Source organism: Macaca mulatta, chromosome 8, assembly GCF_049350105.2.
Source record: "Macaca mulatta isolate MMU2019108-1 chromosome 8, T2T-MMU8v2.0, whole genome shotgun sequence".
NCBI classification, from domain to species: Eukaryota; Metazoa; Chordata; class Mammalia; order Primates; family Cercopithecidae; genus Macaca; species Macaca mulatta.
In genome coordinates, this window is record NC_133413.1 from 41,702,969 (window position 1) to 41,726,338 (window position 23,370).

A 23,370-nucleotide genomic window follows, 5' to 3' on the forward strand; every position below is an offset into this window, starting at 1 on the left:
ATAGTAATAGTATTGCCAAAAATGCAATAAATAATGAAATAAAAAGGAAATTCACATTAGTAAAATTAAAACTATGTAAAATCACAAGTAAAGTTAATAAACACTTTTAAAATAAATATTTTTAAATACTTCAAAGAACTAAACGATACAACAAAACAAAGAAACACAGAGATGTGAATAAAAGCATAGTTTTTTTCCTGGGATGGGAATACTTAACATCAAACTACCTCCAATTAAATCTCTAAAGTCCCCATAAACACCTCCTTAACTTGAACTATTTTTCTACACAAAAGCAGATTCTAAATTTCATCTGGAAATAAAAACTTACCAAATATCCCTTTTAGTAATTTGGAACAATGACCATCTAAAAAATGCTGTGATTAATGAGATATGGTATTGGCAAAAGAGTAAACAATAAAGAAAATGAAAGAAATAGTCCATGTTTTGGTCGTTATTATAATCTACACATAGAATAGTGTCTGGCAAATATCACATGCTCAATAAATACTTATTGATTGAATAAATGTAAGGATAGTGTAATTATCTTGATAGCAATACGTCATTTTTATCACTGACTAAGGAATGACTCCAGTATATTCAGAATACCCCATTAGAAATAGTGTGACTTGGAAGGTTTATTCAAAAGTTTGACTTTTTTTTTCTGTTTTTTTTTTTTTTTTTTTTACTTTTCATTGAATGTGATGCTTTTATTTCATTTCATTTTACTTTTTATTATACTTTAAATTCTAGGGTACATTTTTCTTAAAGAAAACTAAGGATGAATGCAAAGGAATTTTTACAAAAGTAGTTGACTTTAGCAAAAACTTGCCTTAAAAAATATCAAAATACACTATAAGGCTGTTTAATTTCACTTGCAGTGTTATTGGGCCATTGGCTGAAGAAAGAAGTATAGATGTTTATACATCTGTTTCTATTTATACATCAATATTTTTATCTGTCACCAGATCTAAGTATGTAAAAGTTGTATAGAGAGATAACATTTATTTCTAGGGTAGAAGTGGTTAATTTCATAAATATTAATTTATAAACTGGATGCATTCCCTGTGAGAAAGGGAGAAGCACCTGTGACATCCGGGATCTGACCTGGTAAAATCAATCAGGCTTTGGTGGCATTAGGAGCTGATTTGGCCCTCATGTATGGGTGTTGGTGTTCTCTTAAAGCTCTTTTGACCTTTGACTCAAAAGGTTAAAATCAGACTAGGAAATTCTATTATTATGATGAATCAAGAAAGAGAAATAAGGCCACTCTTCAGTTATGTCTAAACAGAGAAAACACATGCACCAAAATGACTAAACACTCACCTGTCCTAGCTAATATGAGTAGTTGCTGCAACTGTACCACTTTCAGCTTTAGCATTGGCCCAGTATTTCCTCCTTCTAGATAAGAATTATTAAATTTTCCAGTCACAGAATTAGCCCTTGGTTCCTGACAGCATTCAGTCCAGAGGAAAGTCCAGACTTCTTAAATTCTCCCTGAAAATTACCTAACACAAGCCCAGATCTTATCATTAAACCCTCCTACTGCAGTATTCCATGGTCCCCTTGTGTGTGTTCTTTGCTGCATCAAGCAATAAGCCTAATTTGTAACACTACAGATATGTTCTAGGTAGTCTTTGTTGAAAGGGCAGTGACACCTGTATCTTCATAAATATCCTCCATTTTACACAAATGGAAGCTCTGTTTTGTGTACCCACTCACCTATACAAATGTGGGTGCATGGACCTTATTTGTACCTGTGTTCACATATATAATAACTGCTAATAAATATTTGAACAAATATTCAACAGCATATAAAGCGATACATTTTACAAAAAGTAAAGCTATAAGCCTTAAAATTAGCAATAAAATATAAGATTAAAGTACTAGTATTGTTTTATATTCTTGGCATGGTGGAGGTCTTGATAATCAATAATAAAACCCAATAGTCCTAAAGGAACAAGAATATTACAAATCACTCAAATTGATAGGCACCATTAACAGACCAATTATAGACTGCAAAGAAACATTATAAAAATGTAGAAAAGAGAGGCTGGGCATGGTGGCTCACGCCTGTAATCCCAGCACTTTGGGAGGCTGAAGAAGGCGGATTACGAGGTCAGGAGATAGAGACCATCCTGGCTAACATGGTGACACCCCATTTCTACTAAAAAAAAAAAAAAAAAAAAAAATTAGCCAGGCATGGTGGCGGGCACCCGTAGTCCCAGCTGCTTGGGAGGCTGAGGCAGGAGAATGGCATGAACCTGGGAGGCGGAGCTTGCAGTGAACCGAGATCGCAACATTGCACTCCAGCCTGGGCAACAGAGGGAGACTCCGTCTCAAAAAACGAAAGAAAACAACAAAAAAACCCAAATATGTATATATATATATATTATATTTATATATATTATATATTTATATTTATATATACATATCTATATAAAACAAGATATCATATAAAATCTGGTTCTGTTGTCTAACGGGAAGAGGGAAAGAAAAAAGCCCTGCTATGCAAAATGGTCCAAATATATGATTATTTAATTCATAAATAAAATTGCACAAATGCAAATTTATTCACAAACTCACTGGTAATCAGAGAAGTAATAATGAGAGCTTTGAGTTCATTTTTTCCATTCCTTGTTACAAATTAAAATGATTGGTCATAATTAGTACTGCTAAGTATTGTGGTACAGGGAGAACTTCTTCATTAACTGCTAGTGAAAGAATATATATACACACATATACATTCATACAGCATTATTTAACTTTGGAAGGTTAAACAGTGAATTACACAATGTGATTACCCCTAGGGAATCTGGAGAATGTAATTACAATTTCAACTTTTGCTCTACATTTTATATATTATTTGATTGTATAAGCATACATCTATTTACATGCATACACATGAAAATGTATGAACAAATGGGAATTTCAAAATGAAGAAGAATCCTGCCTTCATATTAAAGGACAAGATCTTTGAAACTAGATCTCTGAGTAAATAAAATTGTTTAATAAAAGAGTTAAGAATATAAAAATATGGCATAAATGCAGTGTTATTTACATACAAATAATATTTGTTTTTTAACATTCTGTAAAGTTATTACCTAATTTATTTATTTATTTTTCTGAGATGGTGTCTCACTCTGTCACCCAGGCTGGAGTGCAGTGGCATGACCTTGGCTCACTGCAACCTCTGCCTCCCAGGTTTAAGTGATTCTCTTGCCTCAGCATCCTGAGTAGCTGGGATTACAGGCATGTACCACCAAGCCTGGCTAATTTTTGTATTTTTAGTAAAGATGGGGTTTCACCATGTTGGCCAGGCTGGTCTTGAACTCCTGAGCTCAAGTGATCTGCCCACCTTGGCTTCTCAAAGTGCTGAGATTACAGGCGTGAGCCACTGCACCCAGCTCCTAATTTGAATAATAATTGACTGCCATTTACTTTTTAAAAATAATAGGTATAGGCATTTTTTTGTTTATTTCTGTTATAGTAAAACGTGGTACATAAATAAATACTAAGTACATTTTTACTCTACTTATTGCCTCACTCTAACTTTATTTACAATTGGAATCCTTAGTAAACAAATCACCCATGAGACCCTTGAGAAAAGTTGATTCTCCTAAAAACCACCTTTTCATTCCCTCAAGGATATATTTTGGTATTGGTAACTTACAAGTTAATTATCAAATATTTTAGCTAATGAATATTGCTGACCAACTGCTATTTTAGATGTTATTTCTGCAGTTCTTATACTTGCATGCATCTGTAGCTATTCTAGAAATAGTAAAATAGGGTCTGGCACGGTTGTTAACTCCTGTAATCCTAGCACTTTGTGAGGCTGAGGCAGAAGGATCGTTTGAACTAAGGAGTTTGAGACCAGCCTGGGCAAGATAGAAACACCTAGTCTTTACGGAAAAAAAAAAAAAAAAAAGGAAAAGAAAAAGGAAAAAAAAAAGTCTGGGCATGATTGCTTGCACTTCTGGTCCCAGCTACTCAGGAGGCTGAGGTGGGAGAATCACTTGGGTCTCACTGGTTGAGGCTGGAGTGAGTCATGATCACACCACTGCATTCCAGCCTAGGGGACAGAGTGAAATCCTGTCTCAAAAAAAGAAAAAAAAAAAAAAAAAAAAAAAGTAAGAAGAAGAAGAAGAAAAGAAATGGTAAACTAATACAGCTTCATTGGAATTATACAATTACATTGTATAATTACAAGTTTGTACAGAACAGAATATTAAATTGAAATTGAGATTAAGAAACAAGAGCTCTTAAGTGGTTGAACTGTAATAATGTTTCTTCCTCTAAAATTTTAGGAATGTCAATTTAAGAAGTGCTGTGATTATAACACATGTAAACTGAAGGGCTCAGTAAAATGTGGTTCTGGACCATGTTGTACATCAAAGTGTGAGGTAAGTTACCAACATTCATTAAAAGTTGAATTGTGGTATGAGAAGTCTGTATTAACTGAATCAATGTGCAATTAATAAAAATAATATATAAGGAATTTAGTGAAATAAAATGTAGAGTACATGAACAAACACAAGCTTAAAGGAAAATTGCTATAAAATACAAAAGTCATCTCAGACAGGTACTGTTACAGTTACTATATGCATGGGCTCCACATACTGAATCGCTTAATACATGCAAACATGAATTAGGCACGTTAGCATGATGCTTTTGAGATTTATTCATGTTGTGGTGTCTATTAGCAAATAATTCCCTTTTGTTGCTGAATAGTATTGCAAATGTTGTAAAGATATGCCACAGTTTGTTATTTTTATTTTTGTCTTTATTCCCTAAACAATACCATATAACTGTTTACATAGCATTTATATTGTATTAGGTAATATAAGTAATATAGAGATAATAAAAATATATGAGAAAATGTGTATCAGTTATATGCAAATATTACAAGATATTATATAAAGGACTTGAGTGCCCATGGATGTCATATCCCTGAGGGTTCCTGGAACCAAATGCCCATGGATTCTGAGTGATGACTCTATTCTTCAGGGTTAAAATCACAAAGTTTACCAACTTGTAAATTATCAGATAAAAGGGAGAAAAAACACACATTACTACATCCAAAAAGTTATTAACTCTCAAATAAATTATAAAGTCAAATAAATGATAAATGATTATGGAAAAAATTGTAGCATGAATAGCAGACAAAATATGCGTCATATAGAATGTGTAAAGAACTCTCACTTATTGATAACTGAAATGCAAATCATATACATACAATTGAAACAAACAGTATTTATTGATATTGGAAAGGTTACATAACTATATATTGTACAAGAGTTAGTAAATATGGGCTAAATATTTATGCAGTAATATAGTATTATGTCCAAGACACACATTTGGATAAGAAAACAAGTTCCTTAATAGCAAGATATTTTATTATTCCAGTTCTGGTAAATCACCTCTATGTAAATATTCTATGTATTCTTTTTGTTGAATTTAGCTATTAATGTGTAATTTAATATACTAAAATTCTGTTAGTGAATATTCCCAAGTGTCAGAAGAAACATATTTAAGCTTATAACTAGCATCATAATCAAGGGTAGGCAATGTCATTACTCCCCTCTCACATTTCCCTGTGCCTCTTTATACTCAATCCATGACTCCACCCTCAGCCCCTGGTAACCATTGATCTGTTTTCTGGAGCGGTAATTTTGCTTTTGCAAAAATATCACATAAATTGAATCATACAATATGTGCAAATGTGAATTAGGCATCTTAGCATAATGTATTTGAGATTCATTCATGTTCTTATGTTTATTAGCAGATCATTCCTTTATAGTGACTGCACACTAGTAGTATTGCAAGGATTGTAAGGATATACCACAGTTCATTAATCCATTCCCCAGTTGAGGGATACTTTGGCTGTTTTTCATTTTTGGTGATGAAAATATGGCTACTTTAAATAATATTCATAAGCATATTTGTGTATGAACATAGTGTTTCATTTCACTTAGCTAGATACCTAGGAGAGGGATTGCTGGATCATATGGTAAACATGGCACTTTACAGGAAATTGAAAAACAGTCTTTCAAAGCAACTGTACTGTCTTGAGTTCCCACCAGACACTTATGAGACTTACAGTTGCTTTGTAAACTGAATGTAAACACTAAAATTATAAAATATATGGTTTTATGCTATCTTTGCTACTGATTTGTTGTTTGTACCTTTTAAAAATCATTTAAATCATGGATCCATACAAATTATTGATTCCAAATTACTGATTAACCATTGCTTTACAAATCATTAATTAATCAGGCTAATTTCTTATTTCATTTAATGTGTAGTGAATAATTCTTATAATAGAACATGATCATATACTATAAAAACAAAATACATTTTTACTATTTTTGCTGAATAGTCTTTTATCTTTTAGAGTAAATAAAAGAAAAAGGAAATTAAATGAATTAACATCATTTGTTTCATTTCTGAGCTCTATTTTCTTTTGCAGATTTGTGTTTACTATCATATTTCTTGTACCTAAAGACCTCCGTTTACTATTTCTTGTCATTTATGTCCTCTGAAAATAAATTATCCCAGTTATATTTTTGTTTGAGACAGGGTCTGGCTCTGCTGCCCAGATTGGAATGCAGTGGCACTATCTCTGCTAGCTGCAACCTCCACCTCCTGGGCTGAAGCCATCCTCCCACCTCAGCCTCCCAAGTAGCTAGGACCACAGGCACACACCACCATGCCCAGCTAATTTTTGTATTTTTTGTAGAGATGCGGTATTCCACCATGTTTCCCAGGCTGTTCTTGAACTCCTGAGCTCAAGCAATCTATCCGCGTAGGCCCTCCAAAGTGCTGCGATTACAGACATTAGCCACCATGCCTGGCTCCTTGGTTATTTTTTGTCTAGGAAAGTCTTTATATCTCATTCGTTTTTGAAATATATAGTTACAGAGTATGGAATTCTAAGTTGAAAAAGTTGTTAAATTTCATCACTTTTAAGTTGCCACTTCTTTTATTTATTATGCATCTTTGTTTCATTATTAAGTATTGTATTAGTTCGTTTTCATGCTGCTGATAAAGACATACCTGAGACTGGGCAATTTACAAAAGAAAGGGGTTTAAAGAACTCACGGTTCCTCATGGCTGGCAAGGCCTCACAATCGTGGTGGAAGGTGAAAGGCACATCTCACATGGCGGCAGACAAGAGAAGAGAGCTTGTGCAGGGAAACTGCTTTTTATAAAACCATCAGATCTTGTGAGACCTATTCACTATCAGGAGAATAGCACGGGAAAGACCTGCACCCATGATTCAATTATCTCCCACTGGGTCCCTCCTATCACATGTGGGAATTATGGGAGCTACAATTCAAGATTAGATTTGGGTGGGGACACAACCAAACCATATAAGTGTTAATTTCATCAAACTGGATTGTATTTTGTGTATGTGTTTGTGTGTGTGTGTATATGTGCATGTGTGTGACATCAACATATATAGCAGGACACCATTTCAATATGGTGAACTTCATTATGGATGGCAACCTATTAGGTCAGGTCACTGCAAAATTTTGACAATAACTGTACACCTCACCTAAGTGATGCAAGGAGGCCTTTATGCTCTCAGATAATAATAAATATATAAAAATGAGGCCGGGTGTGGTGGCTCAAGCCTGTGCACCGTGGCTGATGCCTGTAATCCCAGCACTTTGGGAGGCCAAGGTGGGTGGATTACCTGAGGTCAGGAGTTTGAGACCAGCCTGACTAACATGGTGAAACCCTGTCTCTCCTAAAAATACAAAAATTAGCCAGGCATGGTGGCATATACCTATAATCCTAGCTCCTCAGGAGACTGAGGCAGGAGAATTGCTTGAACCTGGAGGATAGAGGTTGCAGTGAAATGAGATCATGCCCCTTCACTCCAGCCTGAGCAAAAAAGCAAAACTCCATCTCAAAAAAAAGATACTGATGTGATGTGATGTGATGATAGCTATCATATGTGCATGCCGTTTACTATGTATTGTTCTAAGAACTTTTTCCATTACTCCTGTTCAATACCCATAAGAACTCTATGAGAATTTGTCTTTTATTCCAAGCTTACAAAAGTAGAACAGAAAGATTGTATTTCTTACCCATACAAATAAGCTAGTAAGAGTCAGAGACAGGGACTGAAACCAGGGAGCCTGGCTCCTGAGTTTCTCCGAGAACCAAAAGGTAGAGACGGTGTTCCTATAGTTCCAAGGAACAGGTATGTTTGATCTGTGTAGTTGTTTTCTAATGCTGTTTGAGTCAGCTTGTTTCAAAATGTAGAGCACAAAGGAGGTAAGCAACTGCAAACTCACTGTCAAAAGGGATTCTTTCATGTCTTTCAGCCAGTTTTCTCTGGGGTTCACAATGAATACTGTATTTGATTTTTTTTTTGGCAAACTCATGGACTGGGGAACTCTGGTGTCCCTCAAATATCAATAATTAGAAACATTTTATATGCTAAATCTTTTCACTAAGCAATTGAAAAAAAATGATTTACAGAACATAATTTTATTTTTCCTTTTCCTCCCAGTTGTCAATAGTGGGCACTCCATGTAGAAAGAGTGTTGATCCAGAGTGTGATTTTACAGAGTACTGCAATGGAACCTCTAGTGATTGTGTTCCTGACACTTATGCATTGAATGGCCATTTGTGCAAGTTGGGAACTGCCTATTGCTATAATGGACAATGTCAAACTACTGATAACCAGTGTGCCAAGATATTTGGAAAAGGTATTGCTCTTTCTTTCATATTTATTTTACCTTAAATTTGCATCTCTCTGTAGAATACATTATATACCACACAACTCTAGAAATGGAAGAACCTGAACCACAAGATTTATAAAAATTAAGTTTTAGTTAATGAAGGCTAGTTTTTAAAAAGTGTCTGAGGTTTTCCAAGAAAAGACCATACATTATTTTTATTGTGGTTTGATTTTTGTTTTTGATGATTAGCTATCTGGGCAAAAATCCATATTTGCAGCTCATCATTTATATAAAGATTAAAATCAGTAGATTCTAAAATTTATATAATTTTCTATTACTCCCCACATTAATGATCTAATTTTAATGGCATGAAACTTACAAAGCTCAGAATGAATTTCATTTAAAAATAATCATATTTCCTAATTGAGGAATAATTGCTAAGATAATGGTAGTCTTAGCCACCTGATCAAAATTCATTTTTATATTTTGTTTTTCAAACAGCTTTGAGAGTAATTCTAATATACTTGTGCATCTATATTTGCTTTCCTGGTGAGCAATTATTCATAATATCCAAATATAATTTTGTAGTTTTAGAGGAATTAAAATAATATAAACAGATCAAAATTACCCAATGAAATGCGTATAAATATAATTATTTTCTAGTTGAGTAAAGTTGGTTTATTTGCCTAGTGGTAAACTGAGGAATATAATTTGTACCAAATGACATTTTGTATGGTCCATCTTGTCTTCCTTCCTCAAGGACCTTCCTTGAGGTCCTTCCTCAAATTTATTATTTGAGTAATAAATTTCAGTTTAGGAGGCTTAACCAAAATTCAACAAAAGCTGCAGAACTATGATTTCTTAAATAACAAGTCCATGCTATTTTCTGTGTGCTGTGTTTCTAGGATGCTACTTTTTATATGTGTGTATGTTTTGTTTTTTTAATACTTATTTCTATTTGAATAGTATTACTTGTTATTTTTAACAGGGTTTAAAATACCTCTTAAAAGTAAAATTAAATAATACTTTCTGTAAGATTCATTAAGGAGAGTCTACAATATATTCTTCTTTTTTTTAATAATTAAAAAAAAGCCTACAACCTAGAATTCATTTACTTAACACAAGACATCTTTTTGAGTTCTAATTGCAACAGGATGTTTGAGAAAATGTTGTGTATTCCTATAATATGTGTTCTAAGATCTCCACAAAACTAACATGAATGCGTCAAAACTTTCATCTTCTGATGCAGTGTTTTGTTCATCCATTAATTCATTCATTTCCCATTTTCTCCTTGATTCATTTACTTAGCTTTTTACTTGCAGGCATTTTTCTTCTGTTACCAAAAACCATAGGTGGTATTTTATATGGGACATGTTAACTAACAAGTAGTTACATTAATTTTGCATTCTTTTATTAAGTAAATTTAAACTTTTAAAGAAATGTTGAAATATAAGTAGATTTGTTATTCAAAATTATACACTGAGTGTCTATATGCAAAGAGCCAAAATATTCAACCGGATGGACATTGTCACATGATTATTATACTCATGGAGCTTATAACCAAGATAAAAGGACAGTAAAACAAAAGAAATATAAAACCTATAGCCATGTTGTTTGCATTTGAAACAATAAAAATAGAATGCTAAAAGAAAATCAAGGTAGTGAATAGGGAAAATACCACCATCTGTCATCAAGTAGTCTTCAACTATCAGCTCTTTCAGAATTTTTCTCAACTGCAAAGAGACACTTTGCCCAAAGGCACACACTTCTCAAGCCAGCACACATGCAACAATTATGTGAGGTGGGGGCTTTATAAAAAAGGTCTGCCTATTTTGGCCCAATCAAACACACACTGGCAGGTTATTTATATACCAAACAGCTACCTACTGGTTTGTTCAAGACCTTGTTGGGTTTGCATCTCAGTTTGACTTCTCCTCTGCTTCATCCAGCTTCCTTCCACTTCTGAATATTCTGATCTTTAATAAATAGCCTTTACAGTATACCTCATTTAGATGTCAGCTCCTAGAGGCCCCAACTACTAATTGGTAATGACAGTGGAATAAGTAAATATAGCCTAAAAGATGAGTTTTCAAATCCAAATCACTCTCTGCCAGGCTATCAACGAGCACCTCATCACTGGCGGAAGTTCAGAATACACTCTCTCAGCAGATTGGGATAGTATACTTGTGAGAGAGAATACATTAGCTGGTACAATTGAAATTAATGGGGCAAATAGTAATTCTAAGAGTAATGGCATTAAATGGCTATTGCCAAATACCATTGAACTTAGGAAAATGTAACAAAAGGGCATGCATTTGAAAGCAAAGTGTGAGTCTAGAGGGCCTCTGCTAACTTATAAAGAGCCCTCATCGTTTAAAAAAGAGGTTAGAGGGAGATGAGGAAGACTTAATTGAGAAGTTAAACTCTATATAAGTTTGAATTCCTTATCAGGTATATTTTTCAGGATTAGGGTTCTAATTGGGAGAAGAATGGGACCTACACTTGGGATGGAGACAATTGAAAATATGACCACCCTAATTTTGAGCCTCCAGGCTTCTTTGAGTCTATTGAACCTATAGAATGATCTAGTTCTGATTTCTTCCCCATCACTCTTCATAACATAAAGTGTATTCTCATCAGTATCTTCCCACTATCCTTCATGGCCACTAGCTGAAAATGGAGAAAAGGCACAGAATAATAGAGACAGGGATGTGAGAGACTTTATAAAGCAGTAAGGAAACTATACCCCAAAAAGATTTGGTCCTAGCCAGCAGTTACTGCCAACATCAGGGAAGTACACATGTGACTGAATTCTGAGAGCTTGATCATGAGATTGAATAGAGGAACACAACATGGGATGGGGGGTATTTATTGTTTTGGGAGCACTCTCCCAAAGTACAGCATTTAACATACTGGCACAGATCCTAGAAGACAGTAAAATCTTTCCACTAGGATGGCTTCCAGCAGCATGGAAAAAACATGATGACTCACCCTAAGTGAAATTTAAATGACAGAATTTCCATAGCAGATAGTGGAGAAAAGAAGAAAAAGGCTCAGGGAAGTGGGAATACTGTAATCTATATACTGTGTATTTAAGGCCAAATGATTTGGCCAATCAGGAAAGCCCAAGGCCATAAGGAATGTGCTAGAGAAAGGGATACCATATTCACTATAAATTTCAAAGATGGCCTCCTCTGCAAGTCACAGTCGGAATGCCACTATAGTAGTACACTCACCAGTAACAATGGATATGATAAGATCTGGAAAAATCAAGACCCAATAACAGTACTTAACTATCAGAAGCCAGATGAATAATGTTGTTATAAGCAGTAGATACACAGTAGCAGACATGGGTACTTTCCCTACCAAGTGTCAGGGAGAGAGTTAATACAGCATGATTTCCCTGTATTTTGTGAGCAGCCAATAAGGGTGCTACTCAGATTGTTCCATTAAAGGAAATGTATTAAAATAGATGACTAGGAGGCTGTGAAGAGTTGTTTCAGTAAATATCTCAATGTTAGGTCCACACTCTGAATCTAAACCAATTTTCAGAGCCAGAACTCATTGACTTAAGCGGGAGCAAGGGCCGTAGGAAAAAACCCCATAGCACCTTGGCAAATATACATGTTAACTATTCCTCTAGTATGTTCCCATATGGACTTACAACCATTAATCACATATCTGTTGACTGGGGAAAAGAAAATATCCAAGCATTTTAAAAACTAGTGGACACAGACTGCATTAATATCCAGAAGCCCAATGTGATCATGGTCTCCCTGTGACAGTGAGGACTTAGAGACACCCAAAGTTAAATAGAGTCCTGGCCAAGTTTCAGTTTACAGTGGGTCTGCTAGTTCCACAAATCCATTTGGTTGTTATTTCTCAGACCTAGTGTATATAATTGGAGTTGGCATATTTAATAGTTTGTGCAATTCCCTCAGTGGGACCTTAGTGTGTTTGGTATCTGTAACTGTCTGCTTCAAGAAATTAGTGCTACCTTTAAAGATCTAAAGGATGAAGGGATGTTTGGCTGTATAATACACATGTTAAATTATTCAATATGATCCCTGCAGAAACAAGATCATCCTGGAAGATAATATTAAACTACTACAAATGTAATCAGGTAGTAGACTTGATTGCATTCACTGTGCCAGTGTATGTCCATGCTAGAGCAGATTAGCATGGCCTCAAATATGTGTGAAAAGTGTATCCTCTAATACACTTGCCCCTAAAAGCAAGTGTATTATTATTATTATTTATTATACTTTAAGTTCTAAGGTACATGTGCACAACGTGCAGGTTTGATACATAGGTATACATGTGCCGTGTTGGTTTGCTGTACCCATCAACTCATCATTTACATTAGATATTTTTCCTAATGCTATCCCTGTCCCCACCCCCCACCCTCCGACAGGTCCCGGTGTGTGATGTTCCCCGCCCTGTGTCCAAGTGATCTCATTGTTCAATTCCCACCTATGAGTGAGAACATGCACTGTTTGGTTTTCTGTCCTTGTGATAGTTTGCTGATAATGATGGTTTCCAGCTTCATCCATGTCCCTGCAAAGAACATGAACTCAACCTTTTTTATGGCTGCATACTATTCCATGGTGTATATGTGCCACATTTTCTTAATCCAGTCTATCATTGATGGACCTTTGGGTTGGTTCCAAGTCTTTGCTATTGTCAATAGTGCCACAATAAACATACATGTGCATGTATCTTTACAGTAGTATGATTTATAATCCTTTAGGTATATACCCAGTAATGGGATCACTGGGTCAAATGGCAAATTCTAGTTCTAGATCCTTGAGGAATCATCACACTGTCTTCCACAATGGTTGAACTAATTTACACTCCCACCAACAGTGTAAAAGCATTTCTCCACATCCTCTCCAGCATCTGTTGTTTCCTGATTTTTTGATGATCACCATTTTAACTGGCATGAGATGGTATCTCACGGTGGTTTTGATTTGCATTTCTCTGATGACCAGTCATGGTGAGCATTTTTTCATGTGTCTGTTGGCTGCATAGATGTCTTCTTTTGAGAAGTGTCTATTTATATCCTTTGCCCACTTTTTGATGGGGTTGTTTGTTTTTTCTTGTAAATTTGTTTGACTTCTTTGTAGATTCTCTATATTAGTCCTTTGTCAGATGGGTAGATTAAAAAATTTTCTCCCATTCTGTAGGTTGCCTGTTCACTCTGATGGTAGTTTCTTTTGACATGTAGAAGCTCTTTAGTTTAATTGGATTCCATTTGTGTATTTTGGCTTTTGTTTTCATAGATTTTGGTATTTTAGTTATGAAGTCCTTGGCCATGCCTATGTCCTGAATGGTATTGCCTAAGTTTTCTTCTAGGGTTTTTATGGTTTTAGGTTTAACAGTTAAGTCTTTAATCCATCTTGAAGTAATTTTTCTATAAAGTGTAAGAAAGGGATCTGGTTTCAGCTTTCTACATATGGCTAGCCAGTTTTCCCAGTACCATTTATTAAATAGGGAATCCTTTCCCCATTTCTTCTTTTTGTCAGGTTTGTCAAAGATCAGGTGGTTGTACACGCGTGGTGTTATCTCTGAGGCCTGTGTTCCATTCCATTGGTCTATGTGTCTGTTTTAGTACCAGTACCATGCTGTTTTGGTTACTCTAGCCTTGTAGTATAACTTGAAGCCAGGTAGCGTGATGCCTCCAGCTTTGTTCTTTTTGCTTAGGGTAGTCTTGGCTATGCAGGCTCTTCTTTGGTTCCATATGATATTTAAAGTGTTTTTTTCCAATTCTGTGAAGAAAGTCATTGGTAGCTTAATGGGGATGGCATTGAATCTATAAATTACTTCGGACAGTATGGCCATTTTCACGATATTGATTCTCTCTATTCATGAGTATGGAATATTATTCCATTTGTTTGTGTCCTCTTTTATTTCATTGAGCAGTGGTTTGTAGTTCTTCTTGAAGAGATCCTTCGCATCCCTTGTAAGTTGGATTCCTAGGTATTTTATTCTCTTTGTAGCAATTGTGAATGGGAGTTCACTCAAGATTTGGCTCTCTGTTTGTCTGTTAATGGTGTATAGGAATGCTTGTGATTTTTGCACATTATTTTGTATCCTGAGACTTTGCTGAAGTTTCTTATCAGCTTAAGGAGATTTTGGGCTGAGATGATGGGGTTTTCTAAATATACAATCATGTCATCTGCAAACAGGGACAATTTGACATCCTCATTTCCTAATTGAATACCCTTTCTTTCTTTCTCCTGTCTGATTGCCCTAGCCAGAACTTCCAACACTATGTTGGCTAGAAGTGGTGAGAGAGGGCATCCTTGTCTTTTGCTGGTTTTCAAAGGGAATTTTTCCAGTTTTTGTCCGTTCAGTATGATATTGTCTGTGGGTTTATCATAAATGGCTCTTATGATTTTGAGATACATTCCATGAATACCCAGTTTATTGAGAGTTTTTAGCATGAAGTGCTGTTGAATTTTGTCAAAGGCCTTTTCTGCATCTATTGAGATAATCATGTGATTTTTGTCTTTGGTTCTGTATATGATGGATTGCATTTAATGATTTGCATATGTTGAACCAGCCTTGCATCCCAGGGATGAAGCCCCCTTGATCGTGGTGGATAAGCTTTTTGATGTGCTGCTGGATTCGGTTTGCCAGTATTTTATTGAGGATTTTCACATTGATGTCCATCAGGGATATTGGTCTAAAATTCTCTTTTTTTGTTGTGTCTCTGCCAGGCTTTGGTATGAGGATGATGCTGGCCTCATAACATGAGTTAGGGAGGATTCCCTCTTTTCTATTGATCAGAATAGTTTCAGAAGGAATGGTACCGTCTCCTCTTTGTACCTCTGTTAGAATTCGACTGTGAATCTGTCTGGTCCTGGACTTTTTTTGGTTGGTAGGCTATTAGTTATTGCCTCAGCGTCTATTGTTGGTCTATTCAGGGATTCAACTTCTTCCTGGTTTAGTCTTGGGAGGGTGTATGTGTCCAGGAATTTATCCATTTCTTCCAGATTTTCTAGTTTATTTGTGTAGAGGTGTTTATAGTATTCTCTGATGGCAGTTTGTATTTCTGTAGGATCCGTGATGTTATCCCTTTGCCATTTTTTATCGCATCTATTTGATTCTTCTTTCTTTTCTTCTTTATTAGTCTTGCTAGCAGTCTGTCAATTTTGTTGATCTTTTCAAAAATCCAGATCCTGGATTCATTGATTTTTTAAAGGGTTTTTTGTGTCTGTATCTCTTTCAGTTCCGCTCTGATCTAAGTTATTTGTTGCCTTCTGCTAGCTTTTGAATTTATTTGCGCTTGCTTCTCTAGTTCTTTCAACATGATGTTACGGTGTTGATTTTAGATCTTTCTGCTTTCTCTTGTGGACATTAGTGCTATAAATTTCCTTCTACACACTGCTTTAAATGTGTCCCAGAAATTCTGGTACATTGTGTCTTCGTTCTCATTGGTTTCAAAGAACATCTTTATTTCTGCCTTCATTTCATTATTTACCTGGTAGTCATTCAGGAGCAGATTGTTCAGTTTCCATGTAGTTGTATGGTTTTGAGTGAGTTTCTTAATTCTGAGTTCTAATTTGAGTGCACTGTGGTATGAGAGACAGTTTATTGTGATTTCTGTTCTTTTACATTTGCTGAGGTGTGCTTTGCTTCCAATTTTGTGGTCAGTTTTAGAATAAGTGCAATGTGGTGCTGAGAATAACGTATATTCTGTTGATTTGGGCTGGAGAGTTCTGTGGATGTCTATTAGGCCTGCTTGTTGCAGAGCTGAGTTCAGGTCCTGAATATCCTTGTTAACCTTCTGTCTCGTTGATCTGTCTAATATTGACAGTGGGGTGTTAAAGTCTCCCATTATTATTGTGTGGGAGTCTAAGTCTCTTTGTAGGTCTCTAAGGATTTGCTTTATGAATCTGGGTGCTCCTGTATTGGGTGCATATATATATTTATGATAGTTAGCTCTTCTTGTTGAATTGATCCCTTTACCATTATGTAATGACCTTTATTGTCTCTTTTGATCTTTGTTGGTTTAAAGTCTGCTTTATCAGAGACTAGGATTGAAACCCCTCCTTTTTTTTGCTTTCCATTTGCTTGGTAGATCTTCCTCCATCCCTTTATTTTGAGCCTATGGGCGTCTTTGCATGTGAGATGAGTCTCCTGAATACAGCACACTGATGGGTCTTGATTCTTTATCCAATTTGCCAGTCTGTGTCTTTTCATTGGGGCATTTATCCCATTTACATTTAAGGTTAATATTGTTATGTGTGAATTTGATCCTATCATTATGATGTTCACTGGTTATTTTTCCCATTAATTGATGCAGTTTCTTCCTAGCCTCGATGGTGTTTACAATTTGGCCTCTTTTTGCAGTGGCTGGTACCAGTTCTTTCTTTCCATGTTTAGTGCTTCCTTCAGGAGCTCCTGTAAGGCAGGCCTGGTGGTGACAAAATCTCTCAGCATTTGTTTGTCTGTAAAGGATTTTACTTCTCCTTCACTTATGAAACTTAGTTTGACTGGATATAAAATTCTGGGTTGAAAATTCTTTTCTTTAAGAATGTTGATTATTGGCCTCCACTCTCTTCTGGCTTGTAGGGTTTCTGCCAAGAGATCCACTGTTAGTCTGATGGGCTTCCCTTTGTGGGTAATCCGAACTCTTTCTCTGGGTGCCCTTAACATTTTTCCCTTCATTTCAACCTTTGTGAATCTGACAATTATGTGTCTTGAGGTTGCTCTTCTCTAGGAGTATCTTTGCAGTGTTCTCTGTATTTCCTGAAGTTGAATGTTGGCTTGCCTTGCTAGGTTGGGGAAGTTCTCCTGGATAATATCCTGAAGAGTGTTTTCCAACTTGCTTCCATTCTCCCCATCACTTTCGGGTATACCAATCAAACGTAGATTTGGTCTGTTCATATAGTCCCATATTTCTTGGAGGTTTTGTTCATTTCTTTTTACTCTTTTTTCTCTAACCTTGTTTTCTCACTTTATTTCATTAATTTCATCTTCAATCACTGATACCCTTTCTTCCACTTAATCGAATCGGCTATTGATGCTTGTGCATGCCTCACGAAGTTCTCGTGCCATGGTTTTCAGCTCCATCGGGTCATTTAAGGTCTTCTCTACACTGTTTATTCTAGTTAGCCATTCATCTAATCTTTTTTCAAGGTTTTTAGCTTCATTGTGATGGATTTGAACATACTTCTTTAGCTTGGAGAAGTTTATTATTACCAACTGTCAACTCGTCAAAGTCATTCTCCATCCAGCTTTGTTCCATTGCTGGGGAGGAGCTGTGATCCTTTGGAGGAGAAGCAGCACTCTGATTTTCAGAATTTTCAGCTTTTCTGCTCTGGTTTCTCCTCATCTTTGTGGTTTTGTCTACCTTTGGTCTTTGATGTTGGCGACCTACAGATGGGATTTTGGTATAGATGACTTTTTTGTTGATGTTGATTCTATTTCTTTCTGTTTGCTAGTTTTCCTTCTAATGGTCAGGTCCCTCAGCTGCAGGTCTGTTGAAGTTTGCTGGAGGTCTACTCCAGACCCTGTTTCCCTGGGTATCACCAGCGGAGGCTGCAGAACAACAAATATTGCAGAACAGCAAATATTGCTTCATCCCAGAGGGGCAGCCACCTATATGAAGTGTCTGTCGGCCCCTACTGGGAGGTGTCTCCTAGTTAGGCTACACGGGGGTCAGGGACCCACTTGAAGAGGCAGTCTGTCCCTTCTCAGAGCTCAACTGTCATGATGGGAGAACCACTGCTCTCTTCAGAACTATCAGACAGGGACGTTTAAGTCTGCAGAAGTTGTCTGCTGCCTTTTGTTCAGGTATGCCCTGCCCACAGAGGTGGAGTCTAGAGGCAGTAGGCCTTGTTGAGCTGTGGTGGGCTCCACCAAGTTCCAGCTTCCTGGCCACTTTGTTTACCTACTCAAGCCTCAGCAATGGCAGATGCCCCTCCCTCAACCAGGCTGCTGTCTCGCAGATCGATCCCAGACTGCTGCACTAGCAGCGAGCAAGGTTCTGTGGACGTGGGACCTGTCGAGCCAGGCACGGGAGAGAATCACCTTGTCTGCCAATTTCTAAGACCTTGGGAAAAGTGCAATATTTGGGTGGGAGTGCCCCATTTTTCCAGGTAGTCTGTTACAGCCTCTCTTGGCTAAGAATGGGAAATCCTCTAACCCCTTGTGCTTCTGGGGTGAGGTGATGCCCCGCCCTGCTTCAGCTCACCCTCCATGGGCTGCACCCACTGTCCAGCCGTCCCAGTGAGATGAACCAGATACCTCTGTTGGAAATGCAGAAATCACCCGTCTTCTGCATTGATCACACTGGGAGCTGCAGACTGGAGCTGTTCCTATTCGGCCATCTTGGCAAGTGTATTATTTTCTATCCCTATTTGAAAAGAAGATTAGAAATAGTTTACATTCACAGAGAGTGGATAACAGGATTCTTTTAGAATTTTTCTCCAGGGTTACATTTGCTCTTTTTCCCTCCATCATAATATAGTAGAAGAGATTTGGACTTCCCATAAAACGTAACATTGATCTAATCCATCAGTGATTTTATACTAGTCAGGCAAAATAAGCAAAGGATAGCCAGCATGCTGGAAGGACCAAATAAAACACATGTGCTACAAAGGACAGGAGATAGACTCTGGAAAACTATGTAAGTTCCAGAGGTTTCTGTCCGTAAGTGACATGCTTCAGATCTCTCATTTCATTAAGAAGAGGAAGTTACAAGGTCAAGCCCAATATTCATTAGGCTAGAAAGTATTTGCTCCCACCAGAAAGAGAAACATATTGTTTTAAAAATGAAATAACTTATTGCAATAGATATAATCATTTTCTGTGTGTATAAGATAAGACAATATTTCTTTCTACTTGCATCGACAGGGTATGCATAGGAACAAAAGCATGATCAGTAAGTACATGATCTTTTTGAAATTAAATTTCCTCAGTCTGTTACTGACATTTAATTTATATTAAGACTGATAATTCAACTGACATGTTTGCATTTTAAGGTGCTCAAGGTGCTCCATTTGCCTGTTTTAAAGAAGTTAATTCTCTGCATGAAAGATCTGAAAACTGTGGTTTTAAAAATTCACAACCATTACCATGTGAAAGGAAGTACGTATGTAGAAAATGATTACTTATTTGAATCATAAAAATTATGTGTTTTTATCAAGAGATACTAAGTAGTAATGAACGTTAAATTGTATAACATGGGAATATTTTCAAATACCAATGCATACATTTTTTTTCTATGAAATTCAGGATTTTCTATTATTTTCCCTTGATATCATCCTAAAAATGAGATTGGACAAAAAAAAAAAAAAAAAAAAAAAGGCTAATACTTAGTAACAGAGGAAGAAAATGGACACACAGTGCCAGAAATCAGAACTGCTACTCTATATTGAGAATTCAAATGAGGTTTTGTATTAAGTCTGTAAATAGCAACAATCTTAAAGCAAACCTCAAGCTTTGATTTTTAAGACATAGAATTGTTGAGAAGAAGAAAGTTAATTTTGTTTTTGCTGATTGTGTCCAAAACATCAATATGTAAAGCATGGAAGTATCTGTTAATAGCTAAATTCAGACTATTGGGATGTAGTGTCACTATAATCCATGTAATAAAGGGATTAATGAAATCCAGGAATCTAATAAGGGAAGTGCCTACCCCATAACGAATATTTCCTTAATTTTATCTTCTTTAATTTCATTGAAAATTAAAGAGTCATAAAAATGTGTAACAGAGCCAGATTCACAAAATAAGAGAATGGGAATAGCATAAAAAAATTAGATATAATTAATTCAGGGAGAAGCAGACATTTCTTTTAGTCTCAAAGACATAGCCAGGAAAAACCATAATAAAATCCTCAGGTAAGCACCACTATCAGTACCGTTAAAAACAATGCGGTTCCTTTATGAAGATGAGAAATGGATAAAGAAGGTATCCAGTTGGGTGGGACTAAAGTAGTATCCTCCATCACCCTCCTCCTTATATGAAATTACCATGGATATGTATGCTGTGGAGAGGATGCAAAACTTCCCACTTGCCCCAACACAGGAGAATTAGTACATGGAAAGAAGAAAGGTGGAATCACAAAGAAAGTACTGATGAGTGGGGATCTCAGGAGGAGACCCTGCATAATGAGCCACACCTATTGGATATTAATACAGAGCACCAGGGGCCAGCAGTCTCAGTTACACCACAGTGGATCCCCACAAAGACAGAAGATGGTGGTATGACAACCGCCACTTAATCTTCTTCCTGATGTTCAGAGGCACATTTGCTGCCTTTAATTTAAGATTATTCATAAAAAAAGATAAAAGATACCTGGAAGAAATTGTGAAAGTTAGTAAACATGACTCCTTTGGACTTTGTCTTATGTGATAATAGTACATGAATTTTCCTGAAATATCATCATTAGATGAAACTAAAATTGAATAGCATACATCATCTCATCTAAACAGACTGCGATTCCTTTTCAGAAAAGAAAAAAATAGTTCTAAGAATTTAACTGTAAGTGCAAATTTTGGGAAAATGGACTTGGAGGAAGAATTTGTACTCGATAGCCAGACTAGAAGGATACATATGTACTATGCAAGTCTGGTTTAGAATATATTCTATAGAAAGAGAGTGGAGCCAAAATCAAAAGAAATATCGAGACCTGGGAAAGTAGAAAAGTTATGCTGGAGAGAAGACAAAAGTGGAATGTAATTTAGGTTTCAGCTCTTAATCTCATTTCAATCTTTACTTCTTGATGTAATTAAGCTTATTCTTCTGATACTGAAAAAGCCTCAAATGGTCTTTTAGGACAAATGGGTAAAATTCCCTAAGAGGAGCCTTTTGATGAAATAATAATGACATGTTCGGTAGACGCAGATCAATGGCTAAAAATGATTATTCTCATTGAGGATGGTATTTGATAATTAGATTTCAATAATTTCAAGTAAAAAAAGTTACATAGATTGTCTTTCAGAGCATAGTCTAGAAATACTGTTAGCCTCATAGAGAAGCCAGTATTTTACCCAATGATAGATTACAAATGGCGAAATAAAGCATCTGTGGGATAAGATAACCTTTGGTATGCTTGTGGCATAGAGGGGATCTAAAAGTTCTTAAATTTTTAACAGATAATTTAAATATGCTGGAAATATCTGTATGTTGGGAGAAATTGTGGATCAAAATGAAGGGTGTGTATACAGCAGAAATGTACTGTCCATACATCAGGACAAGAATGATAGGCACAATAAAATGTACAGAAAGAGAAATGCAATTAGCCACTCTCAGCAAATTTTGTGTAATAAGTGACCAGGCTGGCCAAGCTATATCAAACCGGGGCAAGTGACTAATTCTCCCAGAGTGTGGTAAAATGTGAATGGTCTAAGACGACTGGAACCTAGAGAACCAAAATTGGGCTCTATAATAGGAAATGAAGTAATGTCTTCACATCTGAGTTAAGCATATACATTTCAATTCTGCTATTAAGACAGTTGCATTTAGTTGTTGTGCACCATAAAATAATGTTTTAGTTTGGCATTTTTTCAAGTGTTGTACTGTCAATTAACAGTATTTATGTTACCATCTATGCAGTACTCACTTGGAACTTGTTATCATTAAGAGATAAACTGATAAGGAATTTTTTGCTTTCCACTTCCAGGGATGTTCTCTGTGGAAAATTAGCTTGTGTTCAGCCGCATAAAAATGCTTATAAAAGTGACATTCAATATACAGTTTATTCATATATTCAAGACCATGTCTGTGTATCTATAGCCACTGGGTCCTCCATGAGATCAGATGGAACAGACAATGCCTATGTGGCTGATGGCACCATGTGTGGTCCAGAAATGGTAACAAAAATGTGATAATTTATATTCAGCTGTGTTAAATTATGTTGATTATCAGATACTGCATTCCATGATGACTATCACAATTATATTGAGTGGATTTAAACTTGTGCTGGCATTTATTTCCCATGTGATGTTTAAATGATAATTAAAACAAGCCTAAGTTATCCAATTACGTTGCTTTTTGGATTAAAATACTATCAGTCTTTATGTAAAAAAAGTGTATGTGTATATATATATATATATATATATATATTTTTTTTTTTTTTTTTTTTTGAGACGGAGTCTGGCTCTGTTGCCCAGGCTGGAGTGCAGTGGCCGGATCTCAGCTTACTGCAAGCCCCGCCTCCTGGGTTCACGCCATTCTCCTGCCTCAGCCTCCCGAGTAGCTGGGAGTACAGGCGCCCGCCACCTCGCCCGGCTAATTTTTTTTGTATTTTAGTAGAGACGGGGTTTCACCGTGTTAGCCAGGATGGTCTCGATCTCCTGAACTCGTGATCCGCCCATCTCGGCCTCCCAAAGTTATATATATATATTTTAAGCACAAGATTTTACTAACTGACATCTGGTAGCTTTAAATTGTAAAATGCTAATACAAAGTTTCCCATTTTCCTTGCTTCACAAAGAACATTAATTGACTTTACATATTTCTTAAATTATTTGATTTGTATCTGATCAAAATACAAGTGTACAAAAGGTTTGAAACCAAACAATCTATACTGGGAAACATTGCTATAGTATGCATATACAGGCTCATGCATGAATATATATGAACGCTTATATCTGTGTCATCATAACATAAAAAGAGGACAAAAAGGCTTTAGAGACTTGGTTAATCTTGCAATACAAG

At 36.1% G+C, this 23,370-nt stretch overlaps 1 protein-coding gene across 1 annotated transcript in view; it reads left to right on the top strand.

Annotated features, from left to right (window-relative positions):
• Window positions 1-23,370, top strand: part of ADAM18 (ADAM metallopeptidase domain 18) — a 151,754-nt gene that overhangs the window by 89,538 nt on the left and 38,846 nt on the right. The window contains exons 13-16 of the mRNA XM_015145216.3: window positions 4,308-4,403; window positions 8,525-8,723; window positions 19,691-19,796; window positions 22,334-22,523. Coding sequence (XP_015000702.3) covers window positions 4,308-4,403; window positions 8,525-8,723; window positions 19,691-19,796; window positions 22,334-22,523 — 591 coding nt within the window. The remainder of the gene's footprint in view (window positions 1-4,307; window positions 4,404-8,524; window positions 8,724-19,690; window positions 19,797-22,333; window positions 22,524-23,370) is intronic.